Source organism: Engystomops pustulosus, chromosome 11 (assembly GCF_040894005.1).
Source record: "Engystomops pustulosus chromosome 11, aEngPut4.maternal, whole genome shotgun sequence".
Taxonomy (NCBI): Eukaryota; Metazoa; Chordata; class Amphibia; order Anura; family Leptodactylidae; genus Engystomops; species Engystomops pustulosus.
In genome coordinates this window covers 6,468,478-6,488,161 of record NC_092421.1, presented here as the reverse complement: position 1 = coordinate 6,488,161, position 19,684 = coordinate 6,468,478, and the positions used below count along the sequence as shown (strand labels likewise).

At 47.4% G+C, this 19,684-nt stretch overlaps 1 protein-coding gene across 2 annotated transcripts in view; it reads left to right on the top strand.

The window, feature by feature from the left end:
• The window catches only part of ADK (adenosine kinase), a 134,116-nt gene extending 115,339 nt beyond the window's left edge, over positions 1-18,777 (top strand). For both annotated transcript variants that reach the window (XM_072131237.1, XM_072131236.1), the window contains exons 9-11: positions 253-367; positions 15,617-15,703; positions 17,402-18,777. In XM_072131237.1, coding sequence (XP_071987338.1) covers positions 253-367; positions 15,617-15,703; positions 17,402-17,526 — 327 coding nt within the window. In that variant the 3' untranslated portion in view covers positions 17,527-18,777. The remainder of the gene's footprint in view (positions 1-252; positions 368-15,616; positions 15,704-17,401) is intronic.
• The last annotated feature ends 907 nt before the right edge of the window (positions 18,778-19,684 follow it).

The window sequence follows — 19,684 nt, the reverse complement described above, 5'->3', positions numbered from 1 at the left end:
GTCCCGACATACCTCGCCCCGACATACCTCGCCCCGACATACCTCGCCCCGATAGCGCTTATCTGGGTTCAGGCTGATAACACAGAGAATATGTTGGTTTATGTGATGGAATCGCAGTATAGATCCGTTTTCACCTATAGAAGGCTTCGGCAGACTATGCTCCAATAATCATCCAATTCCCCCTCTAGCGCGTCCTCGGTGCGTAGCCTCCTCATTGTTTAGGTTGACGTACAGACTTTTTTTTCCCCCCAGACAGAGGATATCAAGGAGATTGCCAGAAAGACACAAGCGTTACCTAAGGTTAATACAAAAAGGCCCCGGATTGTTGTGTTTACACAGGGACATGAGGACACCATCCTGGCAACAGGTATGTTTCTTTACATACAACTGTGAATAATCCTATGGAAACTGGAAAATTCCTTTAATTTAGACAGTACATGCTGCAGCAGATCTCTCTCCCTCTTATACACATCCACTCTGGGATCCGGCAAGTTTGCTTTTTTTATGAATCAAGAAAAATTCTGCCAGCAAATAACAAACGTGTACTTACCTCGTCCGGCGCCGCGGTCCGTCTCTTCTGTGCGTTGGTTTCATTGGAAGGGCACACAGGGAGCTTCCGTCCGCTTACAACGCTGAGAGAAAGGGACGGATGGGAGGAGCCGGCCACATCACGGACCGGTAGCTTCCTGTGCGCGGCTTCTGTGCCCCTGTAAACAAACAGGGGCACGGATCAAATGGACCGTGGTGCGGGACATCGGCGGCACCAGAGGAGGTAAGTACATGTTTATTATTTTTAAATAGCGCGCCCCAGCCCGGCCATACGCAACTTTATATACCCGGATAACCCCTTTAAGACTGGCCGGGCAGCTCCACCGCACCTTCAGGCTGCAGAACCTCTTGCCTCATCTTCCTTCATGGCTCCTCGGCCAAAGTCTACTAAAGTTTTCCTCCAAAGCCAAGACTAATTTCCACCTTTATCACAATCCTTGTCCAGTCTTCCCCCACAAATAATGATATTTCTCTATAGTTTAGCTCAGCCCAAATCTAATGTTTTATCAGAACACAGGCCTCAATGAAACTGCTTATTCCTGTCTGATCGCATTAAGGATTGTTTTGGTTGAATAGTAAATTGATAATTGCTCCGTCTAAACAAGCGCCCGGTGACTCGATGTACGGGTGGTCCAGCATTGTAGAAGAACCTCACACAAATGAGTGTACCCGAGCTAATCTCCATTGTTCTCCGGTCACATATATATATACAGGCGGTCCCCTACTTAAGGACACCCGACTTACAGACGACCCTTAGTTACAGACGGACCCCTCTGCCCACTGTGACCTCTGTTGACCTCTCTGGATGTTACTATAGTTCCAGACTGTAATGATCAGCTGTAAGGTGTCTGTAATGAAGATTTATTCATAATCCTTGGTCCAATTACAGCAAAACATTTTGAAACTCCAATTGTCACTGGGGCAAATTTTTTTTTTGTCTGGATCTACAATGATAAAATATACAGTTTCGACTTACATACAAATTCAACTTAAGAACAAACCTCCAGACCCTATCTTGTACGTAACCTGGGGACTGCCTGTATATACATACATATAGATGCCAATTCTCTCCATGTCGCTTCACTACATAAGTTGCTTTGTTGTCAGAAAAAAGTTGCTAGAATTAGAAATGAAACCCACGTGAGAACAGCGATGTAATGGGAGGGGATGGGTTACGCCGGGTAATTGAAATGACTTGCCTGTTTGATAATTAATTGCAAGTAACTGGCATATTTTATAGGATGAGATAATTAGGACCTTAATTGCTCCAGTAAACGTCTGTCGGGGAATCTCCCCTGTCTATAATTACACGCGCCTTTTTGCTATATATCATTTTTGGCTAATCTTAAGTCGGGCTTTCCTCCTCAGCAATTGCCTAAGTGGATGATTTTTATGTTTGGCTTCTGTCACCAGTTCTAGAGGACCTCGTAGGGGTCACACTCCTAGTACACCATTCACTTTGAGTCTATTAAAGCCACAAGAGACTCTCTGCACTCACTCAGCTCTGCAGTACAGGCAGTCCCCGGGTTACGTACAAGACGGGGTCCATAGGTTTGTTCTTAAGTTGATTTTGTATGCAAGACGAAACTGTATATTTTATAATTGTAGATCCAGACAAAAAAAACAATTTTGCCCCAGTTTCAATTGGAGTTTCAAAATTTTTTGCTGTAATGGACGAAGCTTTATGGATAATCCTTGATTACAGACACCTTACAGCTGATCATTGCAGCCTGGGACTATAGTAACATCCAGAGAGGTCACCAGAGGTCACAGGGGGCAGAGGGGTCCGTCTGTAACTAGAGGTTGTCTGTAAGTCGAGTGTCCTTAAGTAGGGGACCGCCTGTATAGTATTTTTATTGACATTTTTGACTCTCCCTCTGTTGTGCTTCGTGTTTAATCTCAACTTCTCAGAATTGGTTCTTTTACTTCTACGTCCTGGAGAGGTTTGGGCTGCAGAGGGTAAATAACAGGGACATGGCTGGAGTCTGCTTTAGGTTTATGGTCGGCTTTAAATTCATTTAGAACATTGATGGTCTATTGCTTATAGTCCAATAATATCTGTTCATTGTCCCTTTCGACCAATGGTAGAGGCACAAGAGCCACAAGAACTGCAGCCTCTTCCGTGTTGTAGATGTGTAGCCCTCGTAGATCTAGCTGGGTTCACATAACGTTATTGCTCCGTTGTTGGGATACATTGGGTGGATTCCAGACCCTTACAACATATGGGTAAGACATGACTCTCTGTAGTAACATACACTGGGATGTGTCCTACTGTTTCTCCCCTCCACCTTGCCAGAGCGAAGAGGGGTGAACACAGGGGCGTAAGGATCGCGGTCGCAGATGGTGTGCCCGGGCCAGGACACAGCGATCCCGGGCCCCCTCTCCTTAGCGCTGAAACCTGTCGCTTGCCTCGCATGCTTGAGCGTTCTCGCACCTCCCTCCCTCCAGAGAGCTGGTGACGTCACCAAACTCTCGGGATCACTGGCACATGTGCACTGCATCTTCATTTCGCACGCCCGCACTGCAAAGCGGACAGCCGTGTGTAATGAACATACAGTGCGCATGTGCCAGTGATTCTGAGAGCTTGGCGACGTCCCCGACTCTCGGGAGGGAGGTGGAAGAACTCTCAAGCATGCGAGGTGCGTGAATAGTTATGCTAGCGACCAAACGCTGAGCACCCTGTCCCTGGGCACAGGAGCACTGAATAAGCATTTACCTATTGCATAAAATCGATTTTTGGATTATTTCTGGGCCTAAACAAGAAAACCTCCAGCATCAGCTCACCTACACCTATGTAAAGGGATGTTTAGGTCAGAATTTGGTAGATTTCCTTTTAAAGAGCCACCACACACAGATGTAGCCCATGTCCCGGATACAAGTGTTTTCGTCCTGACCAATAGACAACCCTAGAAGCGTCTCACCTGGGCCAAGGAGAAAACAAACTTCACTGTCGATCTGTGGTCCATTGTTTTATTTTCTGATGAAAGTCAATTTAGCTTTTTTTGTGGAAATCAAGGACCCAGAGTCTGGAGGAAGAGAAATCCCAATCCAAGCTGTTTGAGGTCTAGTGAGAAGGTGCCACAGTCAGTGATGGTTTGGGGAGCCGCGTCATCCGCTGGTGCAGGTTCACTGTGTTTCAGCAAGACCAAAGTCCTTGCAGTCGTCTGCCAGACAATTTTAGATCACCTCGTGCTTCCCTCTGCCTACAAGCTTTTTGGAGATGGGAATTCCATTCCAGCAGGACTTGCCACCTTTCCATACTGCCAAAAATACCAGAACCTGGTGTAATAACCACAGTGTCCACTTTTAGCTGATATTCTAATTTACTGAGAATCGCTAAGTATATTGACATTTTTTCTATACAATGGCAAATAGATGTTTCGTGAAAGCTGCTAAACATGAGCCCTAAATACTTCCGATTCTTTTTTTTTTTATATTGGTGTAAACCTTTCACATCCATATTCTTAAACTTCTTAAATACTAGAGTCCCCCTAAGCAGACCCCCACATCCTCACGTCTGTGTTGCAGATGCTCTTGTTAGAGGTTCTGTTGCTTGATTGAGTCGGGATGCTCGGGGAGGTTCTCATAACCCTCCTTTGTCTGGGCTTTGCAGACTCCATTGAAATGATAATGAATCGAGCAGTAGCCATAACGAGTAGGGTTGTCCTGGCACCTCTCTCCCATCACCATCTTGTGTTGCCTTGAAATTCGGCTTTAACTGACAGGCCAGCTGCTTCCAGAAATTCCACATTAGTTGCCACGGAGAATAAGAAAACCCAGGCTTCTCCTTTTTATTACACCAGGACGTAGAGATGGACAATCTATTCTGACTTCCTGCAACTTTAGGGAAAATATCAACATAACGTAACTTAGTTTCCTTTCATTATTTGCGATGCAGACTAAATAGGAAAGATGGACATCACCCCTGCCTTACCCCAGAACACTAGTGACTGTCTCTCTGCTTTCTGCAGCTATATACTTCTGTATGTAACATCCCCGGCCTTACCCCAGAACACTAGTGACTGTCTCTCTGCTGATGTCCCCAGCTATATACTTCTGTATGTAACATCCCCCCGGCCTTACTCCAGAACACTAGTGACTGTCTCTCTGCTGATGTCTCCAGCTATATACTTCTGTATGTAACATCCCCTCGGCCTTACTCCAGAACACTAGTGACTGTCTCTCTGCTTTCTGCAGCTATATACTTCTGTATGTAACATCACCCCGGCCTTACCCCAGAACACTAGTGACTGTCTCTCTGCTGATGTCCCCAGCTATATACTTCTGTATGTAACATCCCCCCGGCCTTACTCCAGAACACTAGTGACTGTCTCTCTGCTGTCCCCAGCTATATACTTCTGTATGTAACATCCCCGGCCTTACCCCAGAACACTAGTGACTGTCTCTCTGCTGATGTCCCCAGCTATATACTTCTGTATGTAACATCCCCCCGGCCTTACTCCAGAACACTAGTGACTGTCTCTCTGCTGATGTCTCCAGCTATATACTTCTGTATGTAACATCCCCTCGGCCTTACTCCAGAACACTAGTGACTGTCTCTCTGCTTTCTGCAGCTATATACTTCTGTATGTAACATCCCCGGCCTTACCCCAGAACACTAGTGACTGTCTCTCTGCTGATGTCCCCAGCTATATACTTCTGTATGTAACATCCCCCCGGCCTTACCCCAGAACACTAGTGACTGTCTCTCTGCTTTCTGCAGCTATATACTTCTGTATGTAACATCCCCGGCCTTACCCCAGAACACTAGTGACTGTCTCTCTGCTGATGTCCCCAGCTATATACTTCTGCACGTAACATCCCCCCGGCCTTACCCCAGAACACTAGTGACTGTCTCTCTGCTGATGTCTCCAGCTATATACTTCTGTATGTAACATCACCCGGCCTTACCCCAGAACACTAGTGACTGTCTCTCTGCTGACCCCCAGCTATATACTTCTGTATGTAACATCCCCCGGCCTTACTCCAGAACACTAGTGACTGTCTCTCTGCTGATGTCCCCAGCTATATACTTCTGTATGTAACATCCCCTCGGCCTTACTGCAGAACACTAGTGACTGTCTCTCTGCTGACCCCCAGCTGTATACTTCTGTATGTAACATCCCCTCGGCCTTACTCCAGAACACTAGTGACTGTCTCTCTGCTGATGTCCCCAGCTATATACTTCTGTATGTAACATCCCCCGGCCTTACTCCAGAACACTAGTGACTGTCTCTCTGCTGACCCCCAGCTATATACTTCTGTATGTAACATTCCCTGGCCTTACCCCAGAACACTAGTGACTGTCTCTCTGCTGATGTCCCCAGCTATATACTTCTGTATGTAACATCCCCTCGGCCTTACTCCAGAACACTAGTGACTGTCTCTCTGCTGACCCCCAGCTATATACTTCTGTATGTAACATCCCCTCGGCCTTACCCCAGAACACTAGTGACTGTCTCTCTGCTGATGTCTCCAGCTATATACTTCTGTATGTAACATCACCCGGCCTTACCCCAGAACACTAGTGACTGTCTCTCTGCTGTCCCCAGCTATATACTTCTGTATGTAACATCCCCGGCCTTACCCCAGAACACTAGTGACTGTCTCTCTGCTGTCTCCAGCTATATACTTCTGTATGTAACATCCCCCCGGCCTTACCCCAGAACACTAGTGACTGTCTCTCTGCTGATGTCCCCAGCTATATACTTCTGTATGTAACATCCCCTGGCCTTACCCCAGAACACTAGTGACTGTCTCTCTGCTGATGTCCCCAGCTATATACTTCTGTATGTAACATCCCCTCGGCCTTACTCCAGAACACTAGTGACTGTCTCTCTGCTGATGTCCCCAGCTATATACTTCTGTATGTAACATCCCCTCGGCCTTACCCCAGAACACTAGTGACTGTCTCTCTGCTGATGTCTCCAGCTATATACTTCTGTATGTAACATCACCCGGCCTTACCCCAGAACACTAGTGACTGTCTCTCTGCTGTCCCCAGCTATATACTTCTGTATGTAACATCCCCGGCCTTACCCCAGAACACTAGTGACTGTCTCTCTGCTGACCCCCAGCTATATACTTCTGTATGTAACATCCCCGGCCTTACCCCAGAACACTAGTGACTGTCTCTCTGCTGTCCCCAGCTATATACTTCTGTATGTAACACCCCCCGGCCTTACTCCAGAACACTAGTGACTGTCTCTCTGCTGATGTCCCCAGCTATATACTTCTGTATGTAACATCCCCTCGGCCTTACCCCAGAACACTAGTGACTGTCTCTCTGCTGACCCCCAGCTATATACTTCTGTATGTAACATCCCCTCGGCCTTACTCCAGAACACTAGTGACTGTCTCTGCTGATGTCTCCAGCTATATACTTCTGTATGTAACATCCCCCGGCCTTACCCCAGAACACTAGTGACTGTCTCTCTGCTGATGTCCCCAGCTATATACTTCTGTATGTAACATCACCCGGCCTTACCCCAGAACACTAGTGACTGTCTCTGCTGATGTCTCCAGCTATATACTTCTGTATGTAACATCCCCCGGCCTTACCCCAGAACACTAGTGACTGTCTCTCTGCTGATGTCTCCAGCTATATACTTCTGTATGTAACATGACCCCTACCTTACCCCAGAACACTAGTGATTGTCTCTCTGCTGACCCCCAGCTATATACTTCTGTATGTGACATCCCCCCGGCCTTACCCCAGAACACTAGTGACTGTCTCTCTGCTGATGTCTCCAGCTATATACTTCTGTATGTAACGTCCCCCGGCCTTACTCCAGAACACTAGTGACTGTCTCTGCTGATGTCTCCAGCTATAGACTTCTGTACTTAACAACACCCCTGCCTTACCCCAGAACACTAGTGACTGTCTCTCAGCTGATGACCCCAGCTATATACTTCTGTATGTAACATCCCCCGGCCTTACCCCAGAACACTAGTGACTGTCTCTGCTGATGTCTCCAGCTATAGACTTCTGTACTTAACAACACCCCTGCCTTACCCCAGAACACTAGTGACTGTCTCTCAGCTGATGACCCCAGCTATATACTTCTGTATGTAACATCACCCGGCCTTACCCCAGAACACTAGTGACTGTCTCTCTGCTAATGTCCCCAGCTATATACTTCTGTATGTAACATCCCCTCGGCCTTACCCCAGAACACTAGTGACTGTCTCTCTGCTGATGACCCCCAGCTATATACTTCTGTATGTAACATCACCCGGCCTTACCCCAGAACACTAGTGACTGTCTCTCTGCTGATATCCCCAGCTATATACTTCTGTATGTAACATCACCCCGGCCTTACCCCAGAACACTAGTGACTGTCTCTCTGCTGATGTCTCCAGCTATATACTTCTGTATGTAACATCCCCTCGGCCTTACTCCAGAACACTAGTGACTGTCTCTCTGCTGATGTCTCCAGCTATATACTTCTGTATGTAACATCCCCTCGGCCTTACTCCAGAACACTAGTGACTGTCTCTCTGCTGATATCTCCAGCTATATACTTCTGTATGTAACATCCCCGGCCTTACCCCAGAACACTAGTGACTGTCTCTCTGCTGATGTCCCCAGCTATATACTTCTGTATGTAACATCCCCCGGCCTTACCCCAGAACACTAGTGACTGTCTCTCTGCTGATGTCCCCAGCTATGTACTTCTGTATGTAACATCACCCGGCCTTACCCCAGAACACTAGTGACTGTCTCTCTGCTGATGACCCCCAGCTATATACTTCTGTATGTAACATCCCCCCGGCCTTACTCCAGAACACTAGTGACTGTCTCTCTGCTGTCTCCAGCTATATACTTCTGTATGTAACATCCCCCGGCCTTACCCCAGAACACTAGTGACTGTCTCTCTGCTGATGTCTCCAGCTATATACTTCTGTATGTAACATCCCCCGGCCTTACCCCAGAACACTAGTGACTGTCTCTCTGCTGTCTCCAGCTATATACTTCTGCACGTGACATCACCCCTGCCTTAATCCAGAACACTAGTGACTGTCTCTCTGCTGTCTCCAGCTATATACTTCTGTATGTAACATCCCCCCGGCCTTACTCCAGAACACTAGTGACTGTCTCTCTGCTGATGCCCCCAGCTATATACTTCTGTATGTAACATCCCCCGGCCTTACCCCAGAACACTAGTGACTGTCTCTCTGCTGATGTCTCCAGCTATATACTTCTGTATGTAACATCCCCTCGGCCTTACTCCAGAACACTAGTGACTGTCTCTGCTGATGTCTCCAACTATATACTTCTGTATGTAACATCCCCCGGCCTTACTCCAGAACACTAGTGACTGTCTCTCTGCTGATGTCCCCAGCTATATACTTCTGCACGTAACATCACCTCGGCCTTACTCCAGAACACTAGTGACTGTCTCTCTGCTGATGTCCCCAGCTATATACTTCTGTATGTAACATCCCCCGGCCTTACCCCAGAACACTAGTGACTGTCTCTCTGCTGATGTCTCCAGCTATATACTTCTGTATGTAACATGACCCCTGCCTTACCCCAGAACACTAGTGATTGTCTCTCTGCTGACCCCCAGCTATATACTTCTGTATGTAACATCCCCCCGGCCTTACCCCAGAACACTAGTGACTGTCTCTCTGCTGTCCCCAGCTATATACTTCTGTATGTAACATCCCCCGGCCTTACTCCAGAACACTAGTGACTGTCTCTCTGCTGATGTCCCCAGCTATATACTTCTGTATGTAACATCCCCCCGGCCTTACCCCAGAACACTAGTGACTGTCTCTCTGCTGATGTCTCCAGCTATATACTTCTGTATGTAACATCCCCTCGGCCTTACTCCAGAACACTAGTGACTGTCTCTCTGCTGATGTCTCCAGCTATATACTTCTGTATGTAACATCCCCCGGCCTTACCCCAGAACACTAGTGACTGTCTCTCTGCTGCTGTCTCCAGCTATATACTTCTGTATGTAACATCCCCCCGCCTTACCCCAGAACACTAGTGACTGTCTCTCTGCTGATGTTTCCAGCTATATACTTCTGCACGTAACATCCCCCCCGGCCTTACCCCAGAACACTAGTGACTGTCTCTCTGCTGATGTCTCCAGCTATATACTTCTGTATGTAACATGACCCCTGCCTTACCCCAGAACACTAGTGACTGTCTCTCTGCTGATGACCCCAGCTATATACTTCTGCACGTAACATACCCCGGCCTTACCCCAGAACACTAGTGACTGTCTATCTGCTGATGTCTCCAGCTATATACTTCTGCACGTAACATACCCCGGCCTTACCCCAGAACACTAGTGACTGTCTCTCTGCTGATGTCCCCCAGCTATATACTTCTGTATGTAACATCCCCCGGCCTTACCCCAGAACACTAGTGACTGTCTCTCTGCTGATGTCTCCAGCTATATACTTCTGTATGTAACATCCCCCGGCCTTACCCCAGAACACTAGTGACTGTCTCTCTGCTGATGTCTCCAGCTATATACTTCTGTATGTAACATCCCCTCGGCCTTACTCCAGAACACTAGTGACTGTCTCTCTGCTGTCTCCAGCTATATACTTCTGTATGTAACATCCCCCGGCCTTACCCCAGAACACTAGTGACTGTCTCTCTGCTGACCCCCAGCTATATACTTCTGTATGTAACATCCCCCGGCCTTACCCCAGAACACTAGTGACTGTCTCTCTGCTGACCCCCAGCTATATACTTCTGCACGTAACATCACCTCGGCCTTACTCCAGAACACTAGTGACTGTCTCTCTGCTGTCCCCAGCTATATACTTCTGTATGTAACATCCCCTGGCCTTACTCCAGAACACTAGTGACTGTCTCTCTGCTGATGTCCCCAGCTATATACTTCTGTATGTAACATCACCTCGGCCTTACTCCAGAACACTAGTGACTGTCTCTCTGCTGTCCCCAGCTATATACTTCTGTATGTAACATCCCCCGGCCTTACCCCAGAACACTAGTGACTGTCTCTCTGCTGATGTCTCCAGCTATATACTTCTGTATGTAACATCCCCTGGCCTTACTCCAGAACACTAGTGACTGTCTCTCTGCTGATGTCCCCAGCTATATACTTCTGTATGTAACACCCCCCGGCCTTACCCCAGAACACTAGTGACTGTCTCTCTGCTGATGTCTCCAGCTATATACTTCTGTATGTAACATCCCCTCGGCCTTACTCCAGAACACTAGTGACTGTCTCTCTGCTGATGTCTCCAGCTATATACTTCTGTATGTAACATCCCCCGGCCTTACCCCAGAACACTAGTGACTGTCTCTCTGCTGACCCCCAGCTATATACTTCTGCACGTAACATCACCTCGGCCTTACTCCAGAACACTAGTGACTGTCTCTCTGCTGATGACCCCAGCTATATACTTCTGCACGTAACATCACCTCGGCCTTACCCCAGAACACTAGTGACTGTCTCTCTGCTGATGTCCCCAGCTATATACTTCTGTATGTAACATCACCCCGGCCTTACCCCAGAACACTAGTGACTGTCTCTCTGCTGATGTCCCCAGCTATATACTTCTGTATGTAACACCCCCCGGCCTTACCCCAGAACACTAGTGACTGTCTCTCTGCTGATGTCTCCAGCTATATACTTCTGTATGTAACATCCCCTCGGCCTTACTCCAGAACACTAGTGACTGTCTCTCTGCTGATGTCTCCAGCTATATACTTCTGTATGTAACATCCCCGGCCTTACCCCAGAACACTAGTGACTGTCTCTCTGCTGTCCCCAGCTATATACTTCTGTATGTAACATCCCCTGGCCTTACTCCAGAACACTAGTGACTGTCTCTCTGCTGATGTCCCCAGCTATATACTTCTGTATGTAACATCACCTCGGCCTTACTCCAGAACACTAGTGACTGTCTCTCTGCTGATGTCCCCAGCTATATACTTCTGTATGTAACATCACCTCGGCCTTACTCCAGAACACTAGTGACTGTCTCTCTGCTGATGTCTCCAGCTATATACTTCTGTATGTAACATCACCCGGCCTTACCCCAGAACACTAGTGACTGTCTCTCTGCTGTCCCCAGCTATATACTTCTGTATGTAACATCACCTCGGCCTTACTCCAGAACACTAGTGACTGTCTCTCTGCTGATGTCCCCAGCTATATACTTCTGTATGTAACATCCCTCGGCCTTACCCCAGAACACTAGTGACTGTCTCTCTGCTGATGTCTCCAGCTATATACTTCTGCACGTAACATCTCCTCGGCCTTACTCCAGAACACTAGTGACTGTCTCTCTGCTGATGTCCCCAGCTATATACTTCTGCACGTAACATCACCTCGGCCTTACTCCAGAACACTAGTGACTGTCTCTCTGCTGATGACCCCAGCTATATACTTCTGCACGTAACATCACCTCGGCCTTACCCCAGAACACTAGTGACTGTCTCTCTGCTGATGTCCCCAGCTATATACTTCTGTATGTAACATCACCCCGGCCTTACCCCAGAACACTAGTGACTGTCTCTCTGCTGATGTCCCCAGCTATATACTTCTGTATGTAACACCCCCCGGCCTTACCCCAGAACACTAGTGACTGTCTCTCTGCTGATGTCTCCAGCTATATACTTCTGTATGTAACATCCCCTCGGCCTTACTCCAGAACACTAGTGACTGTCTCTCTGCTGATGTCTCCAGCTATATACTTCTGTATGTAACATCCCCGGCCTTACCCCAGAACACTAGTGACTGTCTCTCTGCTGTCTCCAGCTATATACTTCTGTATGTAACATCCCCCGGCCTTACCCCAGAACACTAGTGACTGTCTCTCTGCTGATGTCTCCAGCTATATACTTCTGTATGTAACATCCCCTCGGCCTTACTCCAGAACACTAGTGACTGTCTCTCTGCTGTCTCCAGCTATATACTTCTGTATGTAACATCCCCCGGCCTTACCCCAGAACACTAGTGACTGTCTCTCTGCTGATGTCTCCAGCTATATACTTCTGCACGTAACATCTCCCGGCCTTACCCCAGAACACTAGTGACTGTCTCTCTGCTGTCTCCAGCTATATACTTCTGTATGTAACATCCCTCGGCCTTACCCCAGAACACTAGTGACTGTCTCTCTGCTGTCTCCAGCTATATACTTCTGTATGTAACATCCCCCGGCCTTACCCCAGAACACTAGTGACTGTCTCTCTGCTGACCCCCAGCTATATACTTCTGTATGTAACATCCCTCGGCCTTACCCCAGAGCACTAGTGACTGTCTCTCTGCTGATGTCCCCAGCTATATACTTCTGTATATAACATCCCCCGGCCTTACTCCAGAACACTAGTGACTGTCTCTCTGCTGATGACCCCCAGCTATATACTTCTGTATATAACATCCCCCGGCCTTACCCCAGAACACTAGTGACTGTCTCTCTGCTGTCCCCAGCTAAATACTTCTGTATGTAACATCCCCCGGCCTTACTCCAGAACACTAGTGACTGTCTCTCTGCTGTCCCCAGCTATATACTTCTGTATGTAACATCACCCCGGGCTTACCCCAGAACACTAGTGACTGTCTCTCTGCTGATGTCTCCAGCTATATACTTCTGTATGTAACATCACCCCGGGCTTACCCCAGAACACTAGTGACTGTCTCTCTGCTGATGTCCCCAGCTATATACTTCTGTATGTAACATCCCCGGCCTTACTCCAGAACACTAGTGACTGTCTCTCTGCTGATGACCCCCAGCTATATACTTCTGTATGTAACATCCCCCGGCCTTACCCCAGAACACTAGTGACTGTCTCTCTGCTGTCTCCAGCTATATACTTCTGTATGTAACATCCCCTCGGCCTTACCCCAGAACACTAGTGACTGTCTCTCTGCTGATGTCCCCAGCTATATACTTCTGTATGTAACATCACCCGGCCTTACCCCAGAACACTAGTGACTGTCTCTCTGCTGATGTCCCCAGCTATATACTTCTGTATGTAACATCACCCGGCCTTACCCCAGAACACTAGTGACTGTCTCTCTGCTGTCCCCAGCTATATACTTCTGTATGTAACACCCCCCGGCCTTACCCCAGAACACTAGTGACTGTCTCTCTGCTGTCCCCAGCTATATACTTCTGTATGTAACATCCCCCGGCCTTACCCCAGAACACTAGTGACTGTCTCTCTGCTGACCCCCAGCTATATACTTCTGTATGTAACACCCCCCGGCCTTACCCCAGAACACTAGTGACTGTCTCTCTGCTGTCCCCAGCTATATACTTCTGTATGTAACATCCCCCGGCCTTACCCCAGAACACTAGTGACTTTCTCTCTGCTGATGACCCCCAGCTATATACTTCTGTATGTAACATCACCCGGCCTTACCCCAGAACACTAGTGACTGTCTCTCTGCTGTCTCCAGCTATATACTTCTGCACGTAACATCCCCCCGGCCTTACCCCAGAACACTAGTGACTGTCTCTCTGCTGTCCCCAGCTATATACTTCTGTATGTAACACCCCCCGGCCTTACCCCAGAACACTAGTGATTGTCTCTCTGCTGTCCCCAGCTATATACTTTTGTATGTAACACCCCCCGGCCTTACCCCAGAACACTAGTGACTGTCTCTCTGCTGTCCCCAGCTATATACTTCTGTATGTAACATCACCCGGCCTTACCCCAGAACACTAGTGACTGTCTCTCTGCTGACCCCCAGCTATATACTTCTGTATGTAACATCCCCCGGCCTTACCCCAGAACACTAGTGACTGTCTCTCTGCTGATGTCCCCAGCTATATACTTCTGTATGTAACATCCCCTCGGCCTTACCCCAGAACACTAGTGACTGTCTCTCTGCTGATGTTTCCAGCTATATACTTCTGCACGTAACATCCCCCCGGCCTTACCCCAGAACACTAGTGACTGTCTCTCTGCTGATGTCCCCAGCTATATACTTCTGTATGTAACATCCCCCGGCCTTACCCCAGAACACTAGTGACTGTCTCTCTGCTGATGTCCCCAGCTATATACTTCTGCACGTAACATCCCCCGGCCTTACCCCAGAACACTAGTGACTGTCTCTCTGCTGATGTCCTCAGCTATATACTTCTGTATGTAACATCCCCTCGGCCTTACTCCAGAACACTAGTGACTGTCTCTCTGCTGTCCCCAGCTATATACTTCTGTATGTAACATCCCCCCGGCCTTACCCCAGAACACTAGTGACTGTCTCTCTGCTGATGTCTCCAGCTATATACTACTGTATGTAACATCACCCGGCCTTACCCCAGAACACTAGTGACTGTCTCTCTGCTGATGACCCCCAGCTATATACTTCTGTATGTAACATCCCCCGGCCTTACCCCAGAACACTAGTGACTGTCTCTCTGCTGATGACCCCCAGCTATATACTTCTGTATGTAACATCCCCCGGCCTTACCCCAGAACACTAGTGACTGTCTCTCTGCTGATGACCCCCAGCTATATACTTCTGTATGTAACATCCCCCGGCCTTACCCCAGAACACTAGTGACTGTCTCTCTGCTGATGACCCCCAGCTATATACTTCTGTATGTAACATCCCCGGCCTTACCCCAGAACACTAGTGACTGTCTCTCTGCTGTCCCCAGCTATATACTTCTGCATGTAACATCCCCTCGGCCTTACTGCAGAACACTAGTGACTGTCTCTCTGCTGATGTCACCAGCTATATACTTCTGTATGTAACATCACCCGGCCTTACCCCAGAACACTAGTGACTGTCTCTCTGCTGTCACCAGCTATATACTTCTGTATGTAACATCCCCCGGCCTTACCCCAGAACACTAGTGACTGTCTCTCTGCCGTCTCTAGCATCATGTCCTCTCTCTTCTTGATACCTAATCTTTCTATACTGAACTCCTTGTCTTTCCACCATCTACTAACCCTGACCTCTCCATCTCGGTCTGTGGGATCTGTATAGCTCCGGGGCAGCAGGTCCGATATCTTGGGGTTGGGCTGGACTCTTCCTGTATTTTGGTTTTCCTTCTTTTTATAAGTCAATCCTTCTATTAAAATATTGTACTAACCGAGTCTTTCCATCCACAGCTGACGAAGTCCTGTCATTCCCCGTCTTAGAAATCGACCAGAGTAAAATTGTAGATACCAATGGAGCAGGTGATGCTTTTGTTGGAGGTAAGTTGTTGTTGGTTTTTTTTGCTTTCCAATCAAAGCTTTAAGAGAATCTGATCTGTTCCGTCTGCGAAAATCCAACAAATAAAATCCAGGAGTGTGTGTACTGGGATTGCTGGTCAGAGAGCATATCCAACAGAGGGTCATATGGTTTTATACGATCCCCAGAATAGTTTGCAAGATCTGTAAAGCCGGTGAGACTTATGGCCCAAAATTAATATTGCCTGCGGCATCTTCTTCATAATATGTAAAACTGGCGGTGGCCTCTACGATTCGCTGTGGCCTGTACGACTGACGGTGGCCTCTACAACTCGGTTATCATTACAGCATAGTAAAAGGAGAGGGGGAGATTCAGAACCACTACAGAAATGGCATAAATAATCGTATGCAGAAAATTAGCAGGATTGTATAATTTTGAGCTTTTTAAAGGGTTTGTCCAGGAATGAGAAGTATATTTGAAGCATATATTGTAACTACCACTGTGCTTCAAAGGAAATCTACAGTCACAATATAGATCCAGGCGCTGTGACTGTGGTAATCTTCTTATATTTGTTTTCTATGGCCTCTTTCCTAAAATTAACTTTTAAAATTATGAGCCTGAAATGTTATCAGGGGTGTTACCAGACCCCTGATTAGCTTCGCTGGCTAATACACTGTTTAAGGAGCTCTTCCCTTTCTCTGCTGCCATGAGATTACAGCAGATGGAGGGGCTCATTAGAATCATTTTAAAAGTTGATTTTACAAGGAAGGAGGCCATGGATTACAAATTATAAGAAGGTTACCGGAGTCATGGTACCTGGGTCTATGGGTAAGTCTCCCTGTGTATATCCAAGCTTGATTTTGATGGTAAATTTCCTTTAAAATAACAAATTCAACTGTGGAATAGCCGAGCTCAGGCGCTGGTCACGGCAGGGACAGCAGAGAGCTCAGGCGCTGGTCACAGCAGGGACAGCAGAGAGCTCAGGAGCAGAGCACAGCAGGGACAGCAGAGAGCTCGGGCGCTGGTCACGGCAGGGACAGCAGAGAGCTCGGGCGCTGGTCACGGCAGGGACAGCAGAGAGCTCGGGCGCTGGTCACAGCAGGGACAGCAGAGAGCTCGGACGCTGGTCACGGCAGGGACAGCAGAGAGCTCGGGCGCTGGTCACGGCAGGGACAGCAGAGAGCTCGGGCGCTGGTCACGGCAGGGACAGCAGAGAGCTCGGGCGCTGGTCACGGCAGGGACAGCAGAGAGCTCGGGCGCTGGTCACGGCAGGGACAGCAGAGAGCTCGGGCGCTGGTCACGGCAGGGACAGCAGAGAGCTCGGGCGCTGGTCACGGCAGGGACAGCAGAGAGCTCAGGCGCTGGTCACGGCAGGGACAGCAGAGAGCTCGGGCGCTGGTCACGGCAGGGACAGCAGAGAGCTCGGGCGCTGGTCACGGCAGGGACAGCAGAGAGCTCGGGCGCTGGTCACGGCAGGGACAGCAGAGAGCTTCAAGAAGGGTCTAGATGCCTTTTTACACCTAAATCACATTGATGGTTATGTTATATAGAATTGTTTCCCCTAAATCCCTTTCTCATCCGATCCCTTCACTTCCTTGGTGGAATTCGATTAACATTTTTCATCCGTATAAACTATGATACTTTGAAATGTGTTTGTGGTTTGTCTTGTAATATAAACGGTTTACACAAACAATTTTTGCTTCTAAAATCTCTTTCCGCAGGTTTTCTTTCCCAGTTGGTGTCTGATAAACCCAATGAGGAGTGTATCCGTGCCGGCCACTATTCCGCTAACGTGGTTATCCGGAGGGCCGGTTGTACCTTCCCAGAAAAGCCGGATTTCAAATAGGAAGAAAACTTGTTCTGCACGAACCTTGAGGTCCCTACTTTCATCACATCATCTTTTACAGACGGATTGAAGAACCTTTGTCACCTACAATAATTATAATATGTATAATATGTCCCCTCCCCCAAAACCTCTCTACCTCTGCACCAGTGACTCTTGTCTAGTATTTGGGGAGGGAAATGATTAAAATACATCACTGGTTTCAGATATTTGGGCTACCAAGTCCCCACTTAATGTTTCCTAGTCCACTGCTGGCTATGGTCCAGTATTGTTTGTTTCTAGTTTTATAAGGATGACCCCCAAAAAACATTGAACCCAGTATTTCAGTCCAATAAAAACTATGGAAATATTATGTATCAGCTATTTGCATCATTTTATTGTAACAGTATTTTGGTGCAAGAAAGAGGTCACTGAACCCTGGGGGGCGGGGGCGGAGGGGGGTTCCTGATATTGACCTTACAGAACGACCACAAATCCCCGACTGAAACATAAATAAAACCACTTAAAAACTTTTAATACATGAAATACAATGGAAGATTTTTCTGTGTAGTTCTCATCATACACCTGGTAGTCCAGGCTATAATATGGTACAGATTCGGCTATTTCTCTCGGGATGGAGCTGCCCTCCTCCCATTTTCTGTGAATAGCTGATCTATGAGGGTCCCACTAATTTTACTATTGTCAGTCTCTCCCCAGGATCCACATTTTGTAGCCACTTTTCTGTTTTAAAGAATTCTTGTAATATTTCCTATGTGAAGATATCGAGTTATTAATATGTAAAGATGATATTCCCTTGAGAAGAGCAGAGCTCACACCTCCGGACCCCCCTGTGCCCCCGCCCATAGATAGCATACCAATAAAAGTTCTGGTGCTTATGAACACAAGACATGGTGAGCGATACATTTACCTTCTTTCACCCTGGTCCTTCTGCTTCTCCTCGTCAGCTGTAGATGACGATTATTTAATGATGGTGCAAATACTGTCAGAATCAGGTACAGAATTATCCAAGCGGAATGGTGTTGACTTATTATACTTGGTAAAACGCCAAAATGTATTTTTAAACCCAGGCCGGAAAAAACGGGGGCTAAAGGTCGTTTGCAGTGATTGGACAGCGCACAGTTTAACCGTTTTTGAAGGAAGTTTTTGTCTCTCTCCTCTCCCTCCCCTTTTTATTAGTACATGATGTTAGCTCAGTCTCTGTGATGATAAAATGTGTAATTTGATACTGACGAATAAAACCCACTTGTATAATTACTACTCTCGCCTCTATTGTCTGACATGAGCCGATCTTTACAGGATTCAGTATTGTCAAGAATGGCCAAGGATGCAAATGGAAACAAGTGATTGTCTTCACCGACGGAAAGGTATCAAAGTGTTTTCACAGGTAAAAAGAATGGCACATTGTGCAGTGTTAGGTTTCTGAACTTAAATTAACCCATACAAGTTTCCAAATCCTAACACATATCATTATAAAACCTAAAAAAAAATTAATAAATTCTGACTTGCAAAGTTAACAAATTGGCACAGAATATATATCGTCCAATGTTTTCCTGTTCTCTGTAGCGTTACCGGTCAGGAAATGTATAGAAGGGTTACAAAATGCATCCAAGGCTCGGGGGACATGACGTAGCTGCTGCACTTCATGAAGGTTGTGGTGTTGCATTGGGACCCCTGACACAATATTAGAATGAATCCAAGATGATCGGATTTGTGGTCACATGTGAACTTGCAGATATGCTGCATGCAACTTGCATTATAGATTATATCTGCAAATGCAATTATTGAGCGAGGTGCTTGGGTTAGTCAGAAAATGTTTAGTAAGCGCTTGGGATAAACGGTGTCTTCAGATGAACTGATTAGGGTTAGGAATGTAAGAAGAGGGCAGTGAACAATATGATAAAAAGGTTCCCCCTGGTGAAGGAATAGCCAGGCAGATGGTGAAGAGGAGGCCCGTGATGTTAGCAGCAGCCAGAGATTCTGCGTGGAGACAGGTTATGAACATGATCATCAGACTTCCAAGCTACAGGTAGCAGGCCAAGATAGAAAGGTCCTTCCTGCTTCCGATGCATGGTGGTGGCGAGGATACGGAGTGGAGGAAGGCGCACCGCACATACAAGGCGTGGTAATGACAAGGCGCGGCGGTGATGTTCATGTATATGTA